General features: G+C 51.5%; 1 protein-coding gene across 2 annotated transcripts in view; it reads right to left on the bottom strand.

The window, feature by feature from the left end:
* ACSS1 (acyl-CoA synthetase short chain family member 1) overlaps nucleotides 1-21,833 on the bottom strand; it is a 53,973-nt gene extending 32,140 nt beyond the window's left edge. The window contains exons 1-2 of one of the 2 annotated variants that reach the window (XM_081096473.1): nucleotides 21,348-21,833; nucleotides 7,562-7,658 (exon numbers count right to left, since the gene is read on the bottom strand). In XM_081096473.1, coding sequence (XP_080952599.1) covers nucleotides 7,562-7,658; nucleotides 21,348-21,666 — 416 coding nt within the window. In that variant the 5' untranslated portion in view covers nucleotides 21,667-21,833. The remainder of the gene's footprint in view (nucleotides 1-7,561; nucleotides 7,659-21,347) is intronic. The other variant, XM_081096474.1, reaches the window with a different exon arrangement.
* Nucleotides 21,834-22,838: the final 1,005 nt, after the last annotated feature.

Raw genomic sequence — 22,838 nt, 5'->3', positions numbered from 1 at the left:
CAAACCCACCCTGCCTGCAACTGCCATGGCATTCTCTCCACATCCAGGCCAGCCTCCCAGGGGTGCACCCGCCACCTCAGATGCCTCACATCCAGGTGTGCAGGTGCCTCAGGTTGCACCAGGTAGCTGCACGCAGGAGCAGTTGCATGGTGGGCTGCTGTCTTGCTGCCCCCCAGTATGAACAGGAGATGCTGCGCTTTTCCTGGAGAGGTTCCACTGACTGCAAGAGGCAACGGAGCCAGCAATAATCGTGGTTTCCTGACCCTTAGACCAAAGCCATAATGTGTTTGAAAGCTCAGCAGTGTCTGTGGGTCTCATGAGTCCATTCTGATTGCCCCAGAGGCAAGGGCTGGAGTCTGCCAGAGGCTGCTCCTTGGTGGGTTTGTAAGCACCTGCTATAAATTCTGTCTCTGCTTAAAAGAGTGGCAGTGACTTCCCTTTTCTGCAACCAAATCCTGACAAATACTTTCTCGCCATGTGACCAGAGATGCATTTGCACATGCGAATCCCCAGGCCCCACCAGGAGATCCGGGCTCAGGGCCCAAGCAGGGTCTGGGTGTTGTGTTGTTAGAAACCTCCCAGGAGACTCAGGCACACCTGGGCTGGATCCCGCTGCTTTAGATCCTGCCGAATGGACACGTCACTCAAGCTCTGGCATGTTTGGAGACCACGGGGAACTTCTGAAAACGTCTGCATCAGCAAGACCCTTACACCCTTTACTAAATTCCATGCCCACAATGCATAAACTCGGTCAAGGCCGCCTTCTAAGAAGAACCAGCAGGGGGAGAGGGGCTGTGGCAACCCAGACGGGGAACATGCCGATCCTCTCATCTGCCAGTGGCCCAGAAACCTCGCTCCAAATTTCTAAGGGGAAGTTTAACTGGGCTTGTTGACAGGAAATGGTCAAGCCTCTCACCCACCCCAATTTCCTGCTGTTGCCACAGCAGATGGGATCCAAGACAGCCACAGGGAGGGCCAGGAGAAAGAATGGCGAGGAGGGAGAGACAGGGCCAGCACCTGTCCTGAGGAGCATGCAGCACCCACCCATTGTCCCTTCCTCTGGTGCCCACAGTGATGCCCTCTTGCCACCAAAGCACCCGAGGTCTGCAATGCCACTCGAGCATGAGTGCTTTCTCCCTGTCCCACTGTAACACCAGGACTCCACAGCCCAGCCTCCTCACCTCCTCCTATGCCTCGTCCCTCCTCCCAGCGACCTGGAGCCCCTGGTACTGGTGAGTCCCCTCCTCCCGAGCTGGTATTAACACTTCATGTGTGTCTGCTTCTCCTGGGGGCTGGGGGAGGGAGGGTAGAGAGGAGGGGAGGGCAACATCTGGAACACATCGCTCTGATCAGTGAAAGGGCATTTTATCTGCACACAGCAGAGTTCAGGCTCTGCACACAGGCCTTGGAGCCTGTCACCAAGCTAGTGCTCCTTGGGACTCAGGTTCCTCACACAGCCAAAGAGCCAGGCAAGGCTGAGGTCAAACTCTACCTCTGACCCTTCCAGCTGGGTGAGCTTGAGATTTCCTGAAGCTCGGTGGGTGACAGGCCCTGGGCTTTAAAACCAAGGGCCACCATGAATATGAACTAAGATCATCAGTGTGAGCTCCTACCCCACTGACCAGGAGCTGCCCCAGGCCAATGGGTCATCCATGACTCCAGGAGGACAAAGGGCTGGGGTGCTTTATCCCCAGCCTGGCTGCGAGATTTTTACTGCCACCTTCCCCAGATTCATTCCTGGTGGCCCTGGTCCCGGGCAGGTCCTGATGGGGACCAGGCACAGGGCATGGTGGTGTGACCCACAGTGAGGCCCGCAGCACAGCTAACCCCACTGTCTTGAGCCTCCAGAAGCAGAGGGGACACACAAACAGGAACAACAGAGCACTGTTCTGGAAGCTTAGCTCCCAGTGCCAGCTGCAGCACAGCCTGTGCCCTTCCCCACCCACCCCGAGCACAGGCAACCCACCCCACCCCACCCCAAAGGCTGGCACTAGCACTCCCAGAGTCTGCGTTCTCCCCTCATCAGGCTGTGCACCTTCACCTCCCACAGCCCAACCCTTCCTGATGGAAGAAGGGGTTCACAGAAGCAAGGACCCAGTTCCAAGGGATGTGTGCTCCCCCAAGTAAGCCTCTCCCACTGCGCTCAGAAAGTCCCTCTAGGAGGTCTCCCAGGATGTGCAGACAGACTCTCTCGGTGTGGGTCATTCTAAAATATGAACCTCCAGGGGCCTTAGCTTGCCCAAAAGAGGGACAAGGAAAAATAAGTGGTCATGTTCAGAAAGGTTCAAAACACTTCCACTTCAACACCAGGAGCCAAAGTCCTAAGGAAAGTCTTTAAACCCAGCACGATCCAAGGAACACCGGGTTTCTATGGGATCCTGGTAGTCAGCTTGCAGATTCCTCTCGGGCTAGAAGCTGGGACACCACCATACAGACGGAAGCCACTGGCTTCTCTGCCCTACCCAGGGGAGCCCATTGAACACACCAACTTTGACCTGTGTATCAAGTGGCCAATCACCACACCCATCAACCTCATTAAGCCAGTTTATGATCCTCCCTTCAATTGCCCCAATATTTTAATAAAGGATCTGCTTACTGAAGTAATTATTTGGGGGTGAGAAAAAGAGCAAGGTGCAAGGGTCAGGCACAGGAAAGGTGGAGGGGAAGCCTGTTAGCTGACGTGACTGTTCTCCTGAGTTGAAGTCCTCACCCTGGAAATGCAGCTCTATCCTCCCAGCTCCAGCAGCCATAGGGCCACCCTGTCCCCTCCCCATGGTCAAATCTGAAATCCTCTGCTGACCTCCCTTCAACTGGCCCCAACCTACAGCTAAAACGGACCCTCATCCTCCCAGATACTGTTCTGGGCTTTGATCCCCCCTGTCCTGCTAACACTCAGCCACCTAGTGGAGGAGAAGTGTGTTTCCATTTTCCAGATGAGAAAACCGAGGGTGAGAAAGCTGGAGTGATTTGCTGAAGGTCACACACACAGCCGGGGGACGGAGCGCGTGGAACACAGGCCTCCCATCTCCACCCATGCTGGCTGCCTCACCCAACAGTGTGCTCGCATATCACTACCCACCCTGCCTCACCATCACGCCTCCCCTTCCTCTGCCTCCCCAACCCCAACCCTCCACAGGACTTCCCCAGAGCCTTCTCAATCATGGTGAGACCTCCCACTTCCTTCCCCTGGTGCCCACAAGAACCGGCCACTTCTGTGACCTGAATAAGTGGCCAAGTTTGAAGACACCCAGGAAGGTCACAAACAAGCCTCTGGGGGAGGTGCCTCTAGGCTGCAAGCCCATCTGTTCCCTCTGCCCATCTGCGCTGGTCTAGCTGCCCTGGACAGAGGGGCGCTCCCCAGGGCCAGGCCCCATCTTATATTCCTGGGCCCTCCCCGCATTAGGCACTGGGCTGCATCAAGTCTCGATGGTACCCAGTGCCTGGCCGGGCACCTGAGCTCTGAGGCAGGGTGGGTGCAGGAGGGCCCGATGCTCCCCCGGCTCCTCACTGTGGAGAGGCCCCCCCCCCCCCAATAAAAGGCCCTGATGGAACAACCACAGAAACCCTCCTCTTCAGGGGCTTGACTTGCAGTGAAAACTACACTCAGTTCCACCGGGGGGGGGGGGGGGGCTGCAGGGGGAGGGGCACAAACACGAGAGGACGCCTGCCCTTCCTGGAGCAGCACCGATGCCCAGCTCTGCTACTCTGTGTTTTACAGCACTGGGCATGACACCATGCGCTGCCCCACACCCACTAGCGCTGGAACAGGACTGGTCTCTAATCCCTGTGTGACAGGTGAGGATGCTGTGGTCCACAGTGTTAAAACCTGTTCCAGCTTAATTACAAGGGTCACATCTGGACTCGGGTTCAAGTTCAGAGCCCTCTTTAAAGAACCTCAGGCTGCCCTCGCTGGTTTGGCTCAGTGGATAGAGCGTTGGCCTGCAGACTGAAGGGTCCCAGGTTCGATTCCGGTCACATGCCTGGGTTGCAGGCTCGATCCCCAGTGTGGGGGCATGCAGGAGGCAGCCAATCAATGGTCTCTCTCATCATTGATGTTTCTCTCTCCCTCTCCCTCTCCCTGCCTCTCTGAAATCAATAAAAATATATTAAAAAATAAAAATAAAGAACCTCAGGCAAAAGCTTTGGTAAATGCTCTCAGCGTGGCACCCGCAGCCTGCTCTCTCCTGTTTCTGGGCACCCACACACACACCATGGGTCTGAATCGACCTGAGACCCCACCACCACTGTCCTGAAGGAAAGAGATCTGTGCTTCTCCACATCCCCATCCTCCAGGGCCTCTGAAATCTGCCAACCAGAAGTACAGGTGAAGGACAATCGTGTAAAATAGGCACAGGCTGGAAAGCTCCTGTGGACAGCCCCGGGCAGTACAAGAGGGGTTTGCAGTCCTGCTGGTTCATAGGCGAGAACAGCGTCCTCGGGCCATTTCTGAACAACATCTTAACCTGGGCTGGGTGGCCCTCAGGCCCTGGCTCCAGCCTCAGGTCACAGGCTGCCCTCTTTCCTGGGAGATGGAGAGATGTGTACGGACTATCCCAGGCTGATCCCTGCCAAGCAATCCCTGTGGGAGGCAACCAATAGATGTCTCTCTCACCTCTCTCTCTCCCCTTCCACTCTCTCTAAAAAAAAAAAAAAAAATGGGAAAAATATCCTTGGGTGAGGATTAACAACAACAACAAAAACATACTTGGAGAATGGAGAATGAGCCTTTTTAAAATGTATATGTGCAAGTACATGTGTATACACACACCCCTGTGGGCATGTATATGTATGTCTGCCTACACATATGGAAAACAGTGGCAATTCTTGTGAGTGGGATAAAGGTGCTGCCAATAGTTATTGGGGCAGGAGCTGTTGGTTTGTTAACAAACTCTACAATGATTCTTCAGAAATGGGCCTCGTCCAAAAAATTCAGCAGACCCAGGAATGAGAGGCCTCGGGCACTTGAGGGATGAGACATTCGCCCGAGCTACTGCCACCGGCAACCCCAAGGTGTTTCTGTAAAGGGTTCAGGCTATGAATCTATAACTTGATCTTTGGGCTTGTGGCCATCCTGGGGCATCTGGGCGCCACCACGGGGAACACCTAACAGGACAGCACTTTATTTTAGTGGCAGTTTTTACGCTGGCAAAACAGCCATCACCAGTGTCTAGGTGGCTTTACTCCGAGGGGACAGAAAGAAAACCTTGTGTCAAAAACGACCAGGAAAACAATAACCCAAGTCTCTCAAACACTAGCTGCACTTTTAGACAACCTGTACGTACACCTTTCTTTTTAGTCTAAGAGTAAATAGTAATAGCCATCCGGTGCTAAGATGCCTGAGGTATGTAAAGCTGTTCTGGGCTAAGCCTCCACATTTTGGGAGAGGGAAGAGTTTGCCACTTGCCCAGGGTTCCTTTGGTGAAGTGGAACTAAAGTTATTCTCAGCTTGAACACGCTGGCTGCGGTCCTGAAAATTCCCCGAGGTTTACAATTAACCATACATCTCCAAAGGCCGGCCCGAGCCCAGCTCTCAGACTGTTGAACGCGGCTGAACACCCACTCGGTGTGTGCACAGGCGACGCCCAGCAAGGAGATGTGACCCATCGCCCACCCGCCCCTGCCCCGGGATCCAGGCATGCCTGAGGCAGCGATGGAAGGAATTCAGGCCGTGGCTGAACCACTTTATCTCCAGCATCCAGATGGTAGGCTCGTCCGCCCCCACCCACAGAGCCTTGCTCTTTTTACTAACGAATCACACATCACTCCAGCTGGGCCAATCATGGTAAAGAAGAGTGGAGCCGGTCTGTCTATTGGAGCAGCGCTCCCTAATCTCTCGTGTGCACAGGTGTCCTGGGGCCTGCCTCCGTTGTCTGATGGGGCCTGAGGTTTATGTGTTTAGGTCTCGGCTCGGCCGGTGGGAGACAGGTCGATGCGGAGGCTGGAAAGGCCATGAGGGGCTGTGGCCGCTGAGGGTCTTGGCAAAAACAGGAGAGGACCCGTAGGGCAGTGCCCACTGGAAGCTGCGGCAGATTAACAAACGTCAGTGTACTGCCCCAAAGTAAACCTGAGTAGTTTTACCATCTTTGGCGAATGTTACCACCTTTGGTGATAAATCCCAAGTTCAAACCACAAACAGGAAACTAGAGGGGCTCAGTGCTCTCCCCTGCCCCCTCAGTCACCTGAGTGGCAGGAGAGGAACTGCTGTTCTCAGGCCCCTGGGTCTGGACCTGCTTCTCTGACCCTTCCTGCCACCACATTCCCTCATCCCATCACCCCAGCCACAGGCACCTTCTCTCCGTTCCCGGGGACCTACGCTGAATAAGGACCCCCGGGTTCTGAATTGGCCTGGGAAGTTCTTACCCCATTCTTCTCATGGCCGCTTCTTCTTTTAAAAAAAAAAATATGTTTATTGCTTTCAGAGAGGAAGGGAGAGGGAGAGAGAGAGAGGGAGAGGAACATCAATGGTGAGAGAGAATCGTCGGTCGGCTGCCTCCTGCATGCCCCCGACTGGGGATCGAGCCCGCAACCCGAGCATGTGCCCTGACCAGGAATCAAACCGTGACCTCCTGGTTCACGCTGTAAACACTGAGCCATGCCAGTCGGGCATGGCTGCTGCTTCTCATCAGTAGACCTCAGCTTAAATGTCACCTCCTCAGACACGCCCAGCCACACTGCTCTGTGCTTGGGGACTGTGTGGTACAGTGGCACCCGATGAAACGCGCTGAATGACTGCACATAAAAAACTGTAAGACACCCACCGGGAGCATCATCGTGCTCGTGACTCCTTGATGGGGAGTGAGGGTGGTTGTAAAGGGCACGCAACTTAGTGTCTGAGAAAGTACCGTACAGGGAACCCGAGGGACCGCAAGGCTTTAGCAAAAGGAGACTTAGCCCTGGGGAAAGGAGACCCAGTGCCCTGCAGTGACGGACAGAGACCCCAGGCAAGGCTGTCCCCACAGGAGGCAGCTCGGTCAGGAGGCCAGTACTCTTCCTGGACAGCGGGTTTGTTCAAACTCCTCAACACACGCACAATATCCAGAAGGGTGCGTAGCACTTAGAATGTGGGAAGAACTTAAGGAGTCAAAGAATACAAACGCCAGGTGTACCCCCTCTTTAAAAGACTTGATTTTATTTTTGGTCCCACTCTGACAAGCGCACTGAGAGTAATTATAATAATTATGTCAGCGTGTGTTTCATTCAGCTCGCGTTCATGCTCACTTTTCCTGGGATGCGAGAACATGCCCAACGTTCCTTCGTATTCAGACAACCAGGACGCCTGCCCAGGACCAGACACACACTCACAGAACTGTGCCAATAGCCTCCCAATGCCCTGAACATTCATCATCGTTGTTCCCAAAGAACCAGTTCCTTCTATGGGAATCTGAAGACAATGAGTATTGCCAAGTGAACAGGAAAGCCAGGCCTCCTCCAAACGGGGCAATTCTGGAAAACAGCTCAGCAGAGGCACCTGGCGCCAGCGTCTACAGCAGACACAGAGGCCCAGGAGACCCGTGGGGGGTGGGGGGCACCGAGATGCCCGCCGTCAGGGAGCACACAGTACCTGTAGGTGATCCTCACTTCCGTTCCGGGTTCGTCTCGCTCCCAGATCAAAGCAACACTCTCCGGGGACTTCTGAACATGCCGATCCAAGCAGTTGACTGCACAAAAACAGGTTAACAAACATTAGACTCGGTGTTCTTAGAGTATGAATATGTGGGGGGGGGGGGGTCTGGTTCGCTGTGACCTGCACTACTCTCTGATGAGGTGCACCCTTCCCTCATCAAAGGGGAGGTTTCTACTTCCTTGCAAGGAGAAGGGTGATTGTCAGAGCCTGGGAAAACAAGACAATAACTACCCAAATTTGACCTCACAGGTTTAGGGTGAGCCCCTGTGGACAGTCTGAGGCAGGTACTTCACACCAGTGGTCTCAAGCCCAGTGACACATTGGTGTGACCTGGGCCTCCCCCAGGGACCCTGACCCAATTGACCTTGTGGTTTCAAAGCTCCCTGGGTGGTGCTAATGTGCAGCTGGGGCTGCACACCACAGCCTGAGCTGTTGGAAAGAATATTTCATGCAAATTGGATGCTCCTGATGCAATACAAGGTTCATGCCAGGGGCTCTCGTGTGTGGTAGAGATGCACACAGTCCAGGCCAAGAAGCCACATTCCTTCTCAGGTGTCCAGCCAACACCCTAAAACCTAAAACCAGCCTCTGCTCCAAGGAGTGTTGCAATGATGGGGAAATGCAATGGTGGTTTGCCGGAAGGCTCTGCTCCTCCCCCCCACACCCCCCCCCCGCCCTTACTCAAACCCAGGTCACATGACTTCCCATAAAAAGAAGAGGTCAGTTCTTCCGGTGTACTGTAAACTGAAGATTAGTAAAATCATGTTCATTTGCTGACATCCTGTTCAAGGTGAGCTTAACCGTGGCTGGTAATGCCAGCCTTCGAAGCCGGCCTTTCATTGCTCACCTCCCCATCAGCAGGGGAAATGAACATCACACATAGCTGTTGGGGGTAGCAGCCATCTGCCCACCTGCTCTTCAGGTCACCCCAATGTCCAGACATATAAATTTGTGTGTTTTTTTCTCTTCGGGGCAGTTACTTATCTTCTTCAAATCAATCTCCTCCTACGTAACTGGGAGCTGCATTATCCATTATCTCTAACTCAAGAGGCCATGACCAGGAACAAATGAAATACTGAACATTAAAGTACCGTTATATAAATACAAGGTTCTGTATTGCCAACTGATAAATACCATACTATGAGTTAGAGACTTTTAAATGGGATAACCGTTCTGACAAAAGTTATGGGAGATACCAAAAGATCATATGATTCCTATAGTTCTTGAGAGGGTGAACTCACGTGAAAATATTACATAGTTTAGTGTGTGTGTGTGTGTGTGTGTGTGAATTACATCTTTCCCTCTTGGGTTATTTTATTCTTTATAATAAAAAAAATCATTTCAATTTCCTGGCTCATAACAGGATATAAATTATACGTCAAAAAATTTTAAATATGAGGTAGATATCATGGAAAAAGTTGCTAATACTACTTACTGATGCAGAAAAGTTATTTGAATTATTAGAAAAATAGAAGAGAAAAAATGCCCCCTCCCTCCCCCCAAAAAAAACAGAAAAGAGGAAAATCAAGATGAGAAACTAAGAAGAAGGGGCTTGGTGGTAGAACCTGGATTTATACAATAAGCCCAAATCAGTGTGTGTACGAGAGAGAGAGAGAGAGAGAGAGAGAGAGAGAGAGAGAGAGAGAGAGAATGGTCTGAAGTTCATAAATCAAATTCCCACTAAAGCTAGGGATCTCTGACTTCTCTTGAACAATCAGCAGATGAGGACACACTCTCCCCTGGGAGCTAAGGTGGGAGCCACGCCTCAGCCGGCGCGTCCTGTCCCCCCTCCACTGCCTGGCCCCGATGGAGTGGGAAGCAGTGACCCTAAACAGGTCATGACAAGCCTTGGATGCCCAGCTCCTTAAACTGAGGACAGATGCTGAGAAAGGGCTGGAGGGGAAACAGGGTGAGTTAAAGCTGTGCACTGAGCTGGAGTCCGCTGAGCAGGAGTCCGGCAGCAGGGCGCTGCTTCCAGTGTACATGAGTGTTTGTTGGACCCTGGCTGCTCCAGGCATCCCAGATGCAAACCCCTAACCCCACCCCGGATCAGTGCTGAGAAGACTCCAGGTGACAAGTGTGCACTCTTATCTGAGAAATCTGAAATCAACACACCTTCTCCCGCCCTGAGGTGGACCTTCTGAGTCACCCTGGAAAGTGGCCAGCTCATATATAGCTTAGGAAACAGTCTACAGGTGGTCCAGTGACCTGCCCAAGGCCGAGCCAGGAAGCAATAGGAAGGGCCTCAAAACACAAGTAACACCTTACCTGGGGCTCATGTACCCATATCACCTGCTCCCACAGCAGCCAGGGTGCCAACACATGACTTCCCAACTTCGAACCTAGACCCTCAGTGCCACAGAGCCAAGCAGGAGGGCAGAGGTGCAGAAGGTGGAGGGGAAAGACTTGCCCCATGATGGACAGCACCCAGAATGTTGCTGGCTGGCCAGCGAGACCAGCCCTGTGGCCACCTCTTCCCAGGGCTGACAAACAGCAGGAATTCAGGCAGGTAGGCACTGAGCCCAGGTGCAGTGTCCCCAGGTACCTTCCCTGAACATGGGAGGTGCTGGGCAAGTGGCCGCCAAGACCCTGAGTGATCGACCTCTCCCTATGGCAGTGCCGATTCTGGTGAGCACCTTCCAGCCTCGGGACCTTTACGTGGCTCTTCCTTTCTGTGGCACACTGACCCACTCTCTCACCTACTGCCCACTCTCCTGCAGTTCCCGACCTACACATTCTCACTGTCTCAGTGAGCACTTCACGTCCTGGGGACCTCTAACTCGCTTGAGGCGTTTGCACTTGCTGTCCCTCTGTGGGCAGGGGCCAGATGTCCTGTTCATATCTTCACACATGCAGCCTAAGCCGGAGCGCAGAGCAGAGAAGCACCTCAGCTCTGGATGGTGGGCAGACCATTCAAGTCCTTGAGCTAAAGAGCAACGATGGAGTCTAAATGGCACAAGGCTGGCCCCATGCCCAGGGGAGGGAACAGACCTCTTCCTATCTTCATGGCTTTGTTCCTCAAGAAGTTCTCTTGTTGGACTCAGTCAGCACTTCTAAATCCCCCAGAACCTCCAAAGGGCTTCTTAGCACACACATTATGACCCCACAACTACTGGAAGTCTGAGTGAGCAGATCTGGGCAGCCTGAGATTTCCCCTCTAACAGATCCCAGTGACGCTGTTGCTGCTGGTTCAGGCCCAGGCTCCCATAGACAGACATGCATGGGTACCTCTACACGCATTCTACTTTGTATGTATATTCCCAATTCCGGGGGGCTTTCTTTTCCCTACGGGGACAGGAGTGATCAAAAGTCCTGCCAGGGAGATGAAAGGTGGAGACTGCATGCACTTTCTTCCAGCCATGGACTGATCCGGGGTGGGGTTAGGGGTTTGCATCTGGGATGCCTGGAGCAGTTTACAGCTAAACTACTTGAAAACCAACTGAAGTGTAGCTGATCTGAAATAGTGTTTCTAGGTAGCACCGAAGAAGCCATGTAGAGACTGGTAAGAGGAGGTGCAGAAAGGGAAAGCCCCCCTCAGGCAGGTGTGGCTGCCAACAGGCCAAACAGATATTGTCCCTGAAAAGCTCCCTCCCCTGGGAGTGTGGAGGCTCAACCCCACACAGAGATCCCCAACCCAGAGCAAAGAGACAGGAAGAGCCTGTGTAGCATTGGGCAGAGGGATTCAGGGGGATTCTGTCCATCTGGGAGACTCGGACCGCACCTACTGTTAGCAGCCACAGCCAGACAAGTTTGCTCCAGACTCTGACTGCTGGAGAGGTTGTGCGGCTGTGTTTGGGTCCAGTGGAGGGGTCTGCAGGCTGCACCCAGCAGTGACTTTGAGGGACCCTCTACTTTCTGGAAAGGCATTGGGCAGAGAGCCCCAGTCAGTGACTAATCTGTGTGGTTTGGGGGAAAAGGAACGTCTCTTCCACATTTAGCACAGGGCCACAGCCCCTCACCCACCTGTGGAGCCACCTGGTCTGCCCAGCCTGCTGGCTGGCGGTGCAGGGGAGCAGTGCAGGTCTGGGATTTTAGGCCCGTACTACAGGGTTCGGAGCCCAATCAGAGCTGGGAATTTCAGCCCCACTTTGTGGAGACCAGCCGCCCAGAGAGATCAGAGTCCTGCACAGGGCTGATTTCCTGGCCCCTCCTCCTTGCTTTGGTGGCACAGAGGAGCTGGGATTTGGGGACTGTATCCCCCAAGGAGGCTTCTGTCAGGGAGACAAACAGGGAGTGCTGAGCTCTGTGACTACACTGTGGAGTGGCAGATCCGAGCTTCCTGTGAGTTTCACCTTGCAGGCCCAGGAAGGAGAGGCGGTGCCAGTCCTCCACTCCTGCAGGCTGCAGACACCACTCCCAACAGGAGACTGTTTGGTTCAGCCTGTGAAGTTCTGGATATCCCCGCTGGGTGAAGTTCTGTGGGGGATGGAGAGCAGCTCACAGCAGGTCATTCAAAGTGTGAGTCCCCACCTGCAGGCTAGGCCCCAGACATCCTCAATAGGAGACTCTTGATCTATCCCTCTGAGCCCAGGGCGGCCGAACCTGGTGCTGCAGAGGAGTCTGCAGACTGTATCCAGCCTGAACCTGCAGTGAGACCCCAGAGGGGGAACTAGAGTTGGAGTCTCTGGCAGAGACTAAAGAGTTTGGCTTGAATTTATCAGAAACAGAGCTCAAACCACACAAGACGCCAATCCAATTAGCCACATAAAATGGCACATCCAAAGGGGAATCCTGGCAGGTTCCAGACCCTGCTGGGAATAATCCCTAGGCCCCAGACATCCTCAATAGGAAACTCTTGATCTATCCCTCTGAGCCCAGGGCGGCCGAACCTGGTGCTGCAGAGGAGTCTGCAGACTGTATCCAGCCTGAACCTGCAGTGAGACCCCAGAGGGGGAACTAGAGTTGGAGTCTCTGGCAGAGACTAAAGAGTTTGGCTTGAATTTATCAGAAACAGAGCTCAAACCACACAAGACGCCAATCCAATTAGCCACATAAAATGGCACATCCAAAGGGGAATCCTGGCAGGTTCCAGACCCTGCTGGGAATAATCCCACCTTGGAGGGCAGCCCCTGCACAGCATCTCATTCATGGTGATCAAGGTTTATCTCGATAGACACCCAGCCCAAAAGGTTAATGACTATGCCACTGAGCCTATCAAGACACCTTGAGATGGGACCTGCCCAGCAGTTTGCATGCCGGGGGGGGGGGGGGGGGAGGGGGGGTTGAGCCTCATATTCAGCCAGCCTGAAGGTCGATCCCACCCACAAATGGACCAACATCAATCAAGACCAAATTATAATAGGAGGGCCCAAATAACCCGCACAAGAGACATTCCTAGAGCACCCAGCTCAGGAGATCAAGGAGACTGAACCACTGGGTCCCACAGGACACCTACTACAGAAGGCCACCCCACGAAGATTGGTAGTCATTGCAGTCCTATCTAATACACTGAATCAAACACAAAAAGAAAGCCAAAATGGGGAGACAAAGAATCGGGCCCCAAATGATATAATAGGAGGAATCTCCAGTAAAGGAGCTAAATGAAATGGAGGCAAGCAATTTATCAGAAAAAGAGCTCAGCCAAAACTGGTTTGGCTCAGTGGATAGAGCGTCGGCCTGCATACTGAAAGGTCCCAGGTTCGATTCCGGTCAAGGGCATGTACTTGGGTTGCGGGCACATCCCCAGTGGGAGATGTGCGGGAGGCAGCTGATCAATGTTTCTCTCTCATTGATGTTTCTAGCTCTCTATCCTTCTCCCTTCCTCTCTGTAAAAAATCAATAAAATATATTTTAAAAAAAGAAAAAGAGCTCAAAGTAACTGTTCTAAGGATATTCAAAAGCATAAAAAATAACATAGAAACCATAATAAATAATAGGTCGAAAATGAAGAATGTCATATCTGAAATACAGAATAGACTGGAAAGAATAATCAGTAGGCTGAACAAAGCAGAGAGTTGGTCAGTGAATTAGAAGACAAGATAGAAAATAAGTCACTCCATCTGAGCAGCAAAAGAAAGAATTAAAAAACAAGAGGGTAGTTTAAGGATAATTTGGCACAATGTGAAATGTAACAACATCTATAGGGATACCAGAGGGAGAAGGAAGTGAGCAAGTGATAGAGAACCTCTTTCCAAAATCCAGAACCCATTTTTAGAGAAAAACTCTCAGCAAAGTGGGAACAGAGGGATTATACTTGAGCATAATAAAGGCCCCAAATAGCCTTAGCAATCTTGAGAAAGAAGAACAAAGTTGGAGGGATCACAATACTAGGTATCAAACTATACTACAAGGCCACTGTCATCAATACAGCCTGGTACTGGTACAAGAACAGGCATATAGGTTAATGGAACAGAACAGAGACTGTTCAGAAATTGACCCATGCCATTATGATCAATTAATATTTGACAAAGGAGGCAAAAGCATACAATGGAATATAGACAGTCTCTTCAATAAATGGTGTTGGGAAAACTGGACAGGTACATGCAAAAAAATGAAACTAGACCACCAACTTACACCATATACAAGAATATACTCAAAATGGATAAGCAACTTAAGTAGAACTTGCAAAACCATAAAAATCCAAGAAGAAAATAGGCAGCAAAATCTCAGATATCTCATGTAGCAGTATTTTTGCCAAGACATCTCCTAGGGCCAGAAAAACAAAGGAAAGAATAAACAAATGGGGCTACATCAAACTAAAAATGTTCTGCACAGCAAAAGAAACAATCAACAAGATGAAAAGGGAACCCACTGTATGGGATAACATATTTGCCAACAATACATCTGATAAAGGATTAATCTCTAAAATATATAAAGAACTTGTATAACTCAACAATCCAATTAAAAAATAGACAAACGACCTGAATAGACACTTCTCCAAAAAGGACATAACAGATGGCCAAGAGACACATGAAAAAATGCTCAACATCACTAATCACCAGAGAGATGTAAATTAAAACTACAATGAGGTATCACCTCACACCTGTCAGAATGGCCACCAGCAACAAATCAACAAACAACAAGTGCTGTCAAGGATGTGGAGAAAAGGAACCCTCGTGCACTGCTGGTGGGAATGCAGACTGTTGCAGCCCCTGTGGAAAACAGTATGGAGTTTCCTCAAAAAATTAAAAATGGAACTGCCATTTGACCCAGTGATCTCATGTCTGGGAATATATCCTAAGAATTCTGAAATACCCATCAGAAAGATTGGTATTTTCTTTCTGCCTATTTTCTTCTTGGGTTTTTATGGTTTTGCAAGTTACATTTAAGTTGCTTATCCATTTTGAGTATATGCACCCCTGTGTTCATAGCAGCATTATTTACAATACCTAAGATCTGGAAACAGTCCCAAGTGCCCATCAGTAAATGAGTGGATAAAAAAGCTGTGGTACATTTACATAATGGAATACTATACAGCTGTAAAAATGAAGGATCTTTCTGTTACCCTTTGTAACAGCATGGAGGGACCTGGAGATGATTATGCTAAGCAAAATAAGCCAGTCAGAGAAAGACAAATATCACATGATCTCACTCATATGTGGAATCTAAAGAACAAAGTAAACTAGTGAACAAAATAGGCCCAGAGGTACGGATGCCCAAATGCCCACCAGTAGATGAGTGGGTAGAAAAGCTGTGGTACACTTCCAGAATAAATACTACCTGGCTGTAAAAAAAGAAGGAACTCTTATCCTGGCAGGTGTTGCTCAGTGGTTAAAGCTTTGGCCCGCACACAGAAGGGTTATGGGTTTGATTCCCAGTCAAGGCACATATCTGGGTTGCAGATTCTTTCCTTAGCCCCCGGTTGGAATGTGTGGGAGGCAACCAATCAATTTGTCTCTCTCACATCGTTGTTTTTCTCTTTCTCTCCCTCTCCCTTCCTCTCTTTCTAAAAATCAATGGGAAAAATATCCTCAGGTGAGGATTAACAAAAAAAATATATAGAAGAAACTCTTCCCTTTGCAACAGCATGGTGAACCTGGATATTAATATGCTATGCAAAATAAGCCAGTCAAAGAAAGATAAATACCGTATGACCTCGGTAATATATATAATCTAATGAACAAAATAAACTGATGAACAAAATGGGTTTAGAGGAGGCACGGATACATGGAATAGACTGACAGATCTCAGAAGGGAGGGTGGGGAAGGGGATGGGAAAAGATTAACCAAAGTACAATTATGCATATACACACAGCCCCTGGACACAGACAATAGTGTGGTGGAGGCCAGGGGTGTGGCAGGGGCTGGTCGAGAGGGGCAAAAGCAGGGAAAATGGTGGACATCTGTAATACTGTCAACAATAAAAACAATAATAAATTAAAAAAAAAAAACAACACTTGCCAGCTCTGCAAGACATCTGACCTCACCTACATCACAGGTCAAACCCACCCTCCAGAGTCCATCCCTGTCCAAACACTCATTAAGCAGCGAGGACACACTTGTTATTTAATCTAAATGTCACTTTCTTAATCCAAAATGGGGGTAACAGTTCCTAAGTCTGGGCGAGACAATAGGAATTAGATGCCACTGGAGAGTTTCCCGTCACAGGGTCAGAGTGTGTGCAGTGTTCCCAGGGACAGGCAGTTTCTCAGCTGCCATGGCTTACACTCATTTGACAAGGGCACCTAGAGAAAGCACAGTGCAGGGTCTGAGTGACAGTGGCCCTAAAACACCATGTGATCCGCTGGCATTTAACACATATGGATGGTTCCTGCTATTGCTCCAACTTCAGGGAGAAAAGCAAAGAAGGAAGGGAGAGAGCAAGGATAAAGGAAGAAATTCTCACTCCTCCACACAAATGTCTCCGCCCATAGAACTGAGCAGTGGGACAAGAAAATTCCGCTTACAAGCATTGCCAGGAAGAGTTGGGCAAGACCCTAATGCACTTTAAGGCTCAGCTCAAACCCCACCTCCTCACTCAAATTTCCCAGCAATGATCTCTCTTTCTCTCCATCACGCAGTGGCCCACACCCTTTAACACTTAGTTATTCTGCCCAGTGCCCCCATTCTGGGACACAATGCTGGCTCTGCTAAACTCTCCTCAGTCTAATTCACAAGGTCCCTAAGATTCACGTATCATGGGGGCTGACATCATAATTCTTCCCTTAGCAACTGTAAATGCCTTGAGGAAGTTACCCTAGAGTGGATTTGCTCATTTACTGACCTGTGATTCACATCCTCATGAGAATGCACTCTGTGGCACTGGGGCATTTTCTGCACTGCTCATCACTGTACATGAGTTGGAACCTTTATTTCCACATCTGTACAATGGGACCACCAGCCACTTCACACTGCTGTCATGACAATGAGATGAGAAGAGGCTCCATCATGTTCACCTCAAGGCAGGTCTACCATTGAGCCTAACACAGTTCAGCAAATGACTGCTGATGGTTCACAGGATTGGGTTTTTGTTTTTTGTCTTTTAAAAAAAAAAAAGAGGTTATAATATCCATTATAAAGATGGCACACGCTTATGTAGGAATTTTCAAGAACTCCGGTCAGTTGTTAAAATACATCCTTCCCCTTCCCAACTTGAAGTAAACCCACACACAGAAATTCTATTTTAATCAAAAGAAACAAGGGAGCTAATATTCACAAAAGGATTCACAATGGGTTTTCCTTAAATAGAAACTCTCCCTGGCACGAGGTAAGATATTATTACATCAGTCACAAAAATTGTATCTGCCAACTTTCCAGAAGCATCTGCCCTTTAAAACTCCAGGCCTCTGAAAACTACAGAGAAATCAGTCCCTTCTGGAGGACTTTTCTCCTAAGACCTGGGGTCACATTTTCATTTCAAGTTCCTTGGAAGACCTTAGACAAGTTACTTCAATTGCTGAGAAATAAGCAAAGCACCAAGACTATAGTGTCTTGCGATTGTCAGTGTATCCACCTTCTAAATGATTGGAGGCGCGTCATAAAGAAAAGTATAGCAAAGTGGTTCCCATCGCTGCAACGGATGTCCCCAGAAGCATCCAGAAATCTCTGTGTTCAATGCTTGGTTAAAAATAGTTTCTCTATCCCCTTGCTTGAAAGCAAGAATACACACACTTAAGAAAAATCAGACTCAGAATTTGGTATTTAGAAAAGACAGTACGGTTGTGTGTTTTGAAAGCAACATACGCAATTACCCTCCAGTTCTGCATCTGCACCTTCCTGACATCTTGAGTCTATACACCACAGAGCAAAACATCAGTGGAGCCGTGTGGAGGACAGAGCCAAATTTCAAAGTCTGGGAAGAATCCTTTTTAGATCTTTGGAGCCCTGTTGACCACCTGCATACCCTCCTGGCCCGTTTCCAGCCTCATCCAGACTGATTGGACGCAAGCGCGTGTGGTCCTGTTCAGAGGAAACACAGCACTCTCAGCAGCACTGCTGAAGGTCAGGCTCAATGTCACAACCCCCTAGCCACCCCAGCTTCCCCTACTACCACAGGATTCATTAATTAATAACAAAGGCCAGTGATTGGATGTGAGTAAAGACTGTGCAGAGAACTTTATAAGTGTTTTCTCATTTAATGCTAACAACAGCCCTAGGAGTCCCCAGGCCATCCACTGTGGGTCAGAAGAAACCTAGCAGCTTCTGCTGTGGTGTCTGTGACCTCTGGTCGATGTCCCTGGGCCCTGTGTAAGTGGTTTAGGACACAGTTCCAGCTGAGCCAGCCTGAGTCCTCCCAGTCAAGGTCCCAGACTTGTGATGACAGCCTGAGACACAGATCAATGGGGAGCAGAAGCAAGCCATGCCCATGGGGCCCTGTCCAAAGTCCTGACCCACAGAGCGGTGAGAGTACTAAGACTCTTGGGGGCGGTTTGATAAGCAACAATAGTGACTAGAACAGAATTCAGACTGTCTTACTGTACAGACAAGGAGATCCATGTAGAGAACAGTAAGGGGAAAGCAAGGAGGCAGACCCAGGTGGAATTCTCAAGACATACCCAGAACCACTAAGCTGTACTGCACCACCCATCTGCCATTTCTGTTTGCTGGCTGGAGTCATCTCCAGGACACTAATCCCAATTCTGCCCATTTAGAAGTGTCTTATCTGCCCTAGCTTGGGGCCTATAGGTCAGTGGTTCTCAACCTTGTATGTCCCTCGGGAGCACCCGGAGAGCTTATAAACACAGATGGCAGAGCGCCACCCTCAGGGTTTTGGATTCCAGGGTCTCAGATGAAGCCCGAGAACTTGCATGTCTAATAAAATTCCCAGGTGCTGCTGGTCTGGGGGCCACAGTTTGAGAATTAGTGGTACAGATGTTCCCGAAGGGGTAATGGGAGTTTCAAAAGTGCTACTCCTTTGGAATAAGCCATCGTTACAGTGACTGTCACACAGACAGATCAGCCCAAAGCATACCCACCATTCCACAGCTCTCTAGGGGGCTCCCAGAGCAGCTATGGCCTGGCCTGGTCTTTTTCATGCCATCGCCTCTGTGGTTTGCAGACACTGTCAAAGGGCAGAGATATTCCTGACAGATGAGAGGGTGGACATACACATTCAAAGTGAGAATGCTGCTGAAAACCTGTTTTTCCACAGGGCAGGTTCTGAAGCTCAGTTTCTGGTAAAATAAGTGAAGGAAAAAGACGCACTTCTGCTGGCCAACCACAGGTTGAGCCTGACTGAGTGGGGCTCGAGAGGCCCTTCCTGCCTGTCCCAGGAGGTCCATCCCCAGTGACTGATCTGGGAGTGAGAGGCTACAAGTGTGCATGAGCCAGCCCTGACCATCCCCAGCGGCTTCGGGCCTCCACAGCCCCAGTCGCTTGCACAAGCGCTGCACATTACATGTTCTGCTCTCTCCTGCAAGTGGCTCTCTTCCCTCCAAGGGTAACTCTGCAAACCTAAGGGTTTGTTTTGTTCTTCTTTTACCCACTAGTTCAAGGACACTTGCTGCTGACTCAATTTTAAAGAAAACACTTATCTCGTAAGTGATTCATTTTAATTAAACCATCAAAGTAGTATACAAAATGGGGGGGGGGGGGACGGAATCTGGCCCAAAGTTCTTCCCTAAGTTTCTTTGTTTGAAAAATAATTGCAAGAGCCCTAGCTGGTTTAGCTCAGTGGACAGAGTGTTGGCCTGCAGACCAAAGGGTCCCGGGTTTGATTCAGGTCAAAGGGCATGTACCTTGGTTGCAGGCTCCTCATCAGCCCCGGCCCTGGTCAGGGTGAGTACAGGAGGCAACCAATCAATGTGTTTCTCTCACATAGATGTTTCTCTCTGTCTTTCCCTCTCTCTTCCACTCTCTCTAAAACAGTGGTTCTCAACCTTCTGGCCCTTTAAATACAGTTCCTCATGTTATGACCCAAACATAAAATTATTTTCCTTGCTACTTCATAACTGTAATGTTGCTACTGTTATGAATCATAATGTAAATATCTGATATGCAGGATGGTCTTAGGCGACCCCTGTGAAAGGGTCGTTCGACCGCCAAAGGGGTTGCGCCCCACAGGTTGAGAACCGCTGCTCTAAAAGATCAAAGGAAAAATATCCTCAGGTGAGGATTAACAAAAAAATATATTTAAAAAAAGAAAAAAGAACTGCAAGACACTACCTATCATTGTATGGCTATTTGAAATATGATAAAATTGCTATTACTTATTGATCACCAATAAGTGCTGGGCCTGTTCCACACCTCCAGCACTCTGTCCTCACAATCAACCTACAAGCGGGCTTACTGCCCCCGTTTACAAATGAGGCGACAGGCTCAGAGGAGGAGTCAGGGGCCCAGTAAATGGTGGAGTTGTGCAAACACCAGACCCTACCCCGAAGTTCGGGTCTTGGCCAGGACCTGACCCTGCCATTAAGATCTGCATGTCCTCCCCAGAAACATCCCCTAGACCCCACTTCCACCTAACTGGGTACCCCATCCTCCCTAGCCATGCAGCCCCCCTGAGCACCCCACCTGGCTGTAAATTCCCTCCTCCCCAGGCTACCCACACCCCAGTCTACCCTGCCTGGGTGGCCTCCAGTTCCTGGGCCTTCTCTCCAGGCAGCCTCCGGGTACAGTGTGCTCCTCCCACCACCCAAATCCCAAATCTTGACTGGACAATACAGTAGTAGGCTCAATCTCAGCAGATCCCAAAGGAATCAGAGGCTGGTGATGCTCGTTTCTGGGACCTCAAACAGAACCAAGTCTAAAGCAAGCCATGGGTCTTTTTGTTTGGGGGGTGGGGAGGGGATTTAGGAGGGGCACGGTCATCTGAAACTGAGAGCTGGGAGGCCCCGCGGGTCTTTCTTCCCTCCCACAGGCACTGCCGGGGAGCAAGGAGATAAGTGATTCCAGCTGCTGGCCCCTGGGTTTCCTCCTCCCAGGCTACGTGCCACCGCTCGGTTTGTTTACTTGGGCAACCTATCTCCCCAGGCCAGTCGCCGGGCGGGCAGCTGGTGGTAACACAGAGTACGGGGAAGTCCCGGCTCCTGTGCACCCGGCACCCACCACCCCAGCCTGCCCCGGGTGTCGCCTGCTGCTCCCGCCGTTACACTTGAGAGCCCACCATTGGAGGAGGCGGCAGGGCTGGCAGGGCCAGCAGCTGGGCGACCCGAGCTGACACCCGGGCGCGGGCTGAAGCCGGAGAAGTGGGGGGACGCGGAGTGACAGCGGAGAGGGAGGCTGGGGCCTCGGGGTCCGGAGGTGCCGGCCCACGGGTCAGCGACCCGTCCCTGACGGCTGCGCTCGGAGTCGCCTCTGGACGTCTGAGCCGGGGGCGCCCTGGTCCCCGCCGCCCACTCACCGGACACGTTGAGCTGGCCTCCCAGGAACCAGCCGATCTTGCCGCTGCTGAAGTCACAGTCCCAGACGGTGTGGAAGGGGGTGTCCCACACCAGCGTGTCGCGCGCCAGCGGCCCCCAGAAGGCGTCGGGCTGCTGCTCCGCCAGCGCTTTCAGCGCGGGGTACGAGGCGGGCAGCGCTGCCCCGGCGCAGGGGGCGCTGCCCCGGGGCCCAGAGGCCGCCCTGCGCGGCCCGATCCCTCCGCCGGGCGGCCACCCCCGAGGTCCCTGCAGGACGCTCCGGAGCCGCCGGACGCCGCAGCCCACACTGCGCGCCGCCATCTCCCCAGCGCCCCAAGGCCTCTGCACCCCTAGCCAGACTCCCAGTCGGTGGGGAGGAGGGGGGTGTCGCTCTCTCCGAGGGCCCGCCCCGTCTCCGCCCTCCCGCCACCACCCACTCCTCGGACCCCTCCTGGCCTGAAGCTGCCTTCAGAGCCCCCCTTCCCCCTGGAGAAGGGACCGCGAAGGAGGAGGGAAAGCGGCCCGGGGAGGGGCGCTGGGGAGTCCCCGCCCCGGCGAGGCTGAGGGCGGACCCCTGGCCTGCGCTCCCTGCGCTCTGGGCCGGCGGCGGAGCTTTGGCCGTTTTAGTTTCAGTTTGTGTGTCGGGTTCGGAAAGCGAACTGCAGAGACACGTGCGTCCAGGCTGGGCCCGCGCCCGGGACTTCCGGGGCCGGAGCCTCATAGAACCATCAGCGAAGTGCAGAGGTGGGCGTGCGAACCCAAGTCAGGTCGGTTCGTAGCTCAGGCTGAAGTCTGCATAGTGATCTCTGTGCCACTCAGAGAGAACGCCGCCCCCACGCCCCTCATGCCAGACCGGTCTGTGGGTCTGTGCGTCCTCGCACACAAACTCCAGTAGCCCCCGTGGGCTAAATGGGCCGATCAGGCGCCACCGGCCAGGAGGCTGTGGGGACCTGGGGTCCATTGCTTCTTTCACCCAAAGGCCTGGTTTGGAACTGTGTCGCTTTGGGATTTTCCTCCAATTGCCTCAGTCTCCGTGGCCTGGGTTCAACCCCTGGATTTTCTAACTCTGTCGTCTTGGGCAAGCTCCTGAACTTCTCTGTGCCTCATTTTACTTCTGTAGAAAACGGGAGTAAAATCTCCCTCCCCTGCTACCCTGAGGAATAAACGAGATTGTGTCGGAAGCGTCAAAGGCCAATAGGAATCCCCAGTTTGAGGTTGAGGGAAACTATTCAATGCAAACAGCTCAACTGTGATACAGCACAGCTCTGCAACAGCAGCACCTCCCAGCCAGACAGCTCTGCTCCCTCTCCAGACAGACATCGTTGTGTTTCCCCTCTGGGGAAAGGAAGTCTTCAGGTGGAAAGGGACAGTGCACTCCCAGAGCCAGAGGAGAGCTGACTTACATAAACAGAAGCCCTTGCCTCTGGTCCCTAGTGCAAATGAGGACTCCAAATCCTCTCAGTTTGGTTGGTCCAAGAGGCACGTTCCTGATT

The sequence above is a fragment of the Myotis nattereri genome, assembly GCF_964212035.1.
Source record: "Myotis nattereri genome assembly, chromosome: 8".
NCBI classification, from domain to species: domain Eukaryota; kingdom Metazoa; phylum Chordata; class Mammalia; order Chiroptera; family Vespertilionidae; genus Myotis; species Myotis nattereri.
Note: the sequence above shows the minus strand (reverse complement) of the source record. Positions and strands in the feature narration are given on the sequence as shown.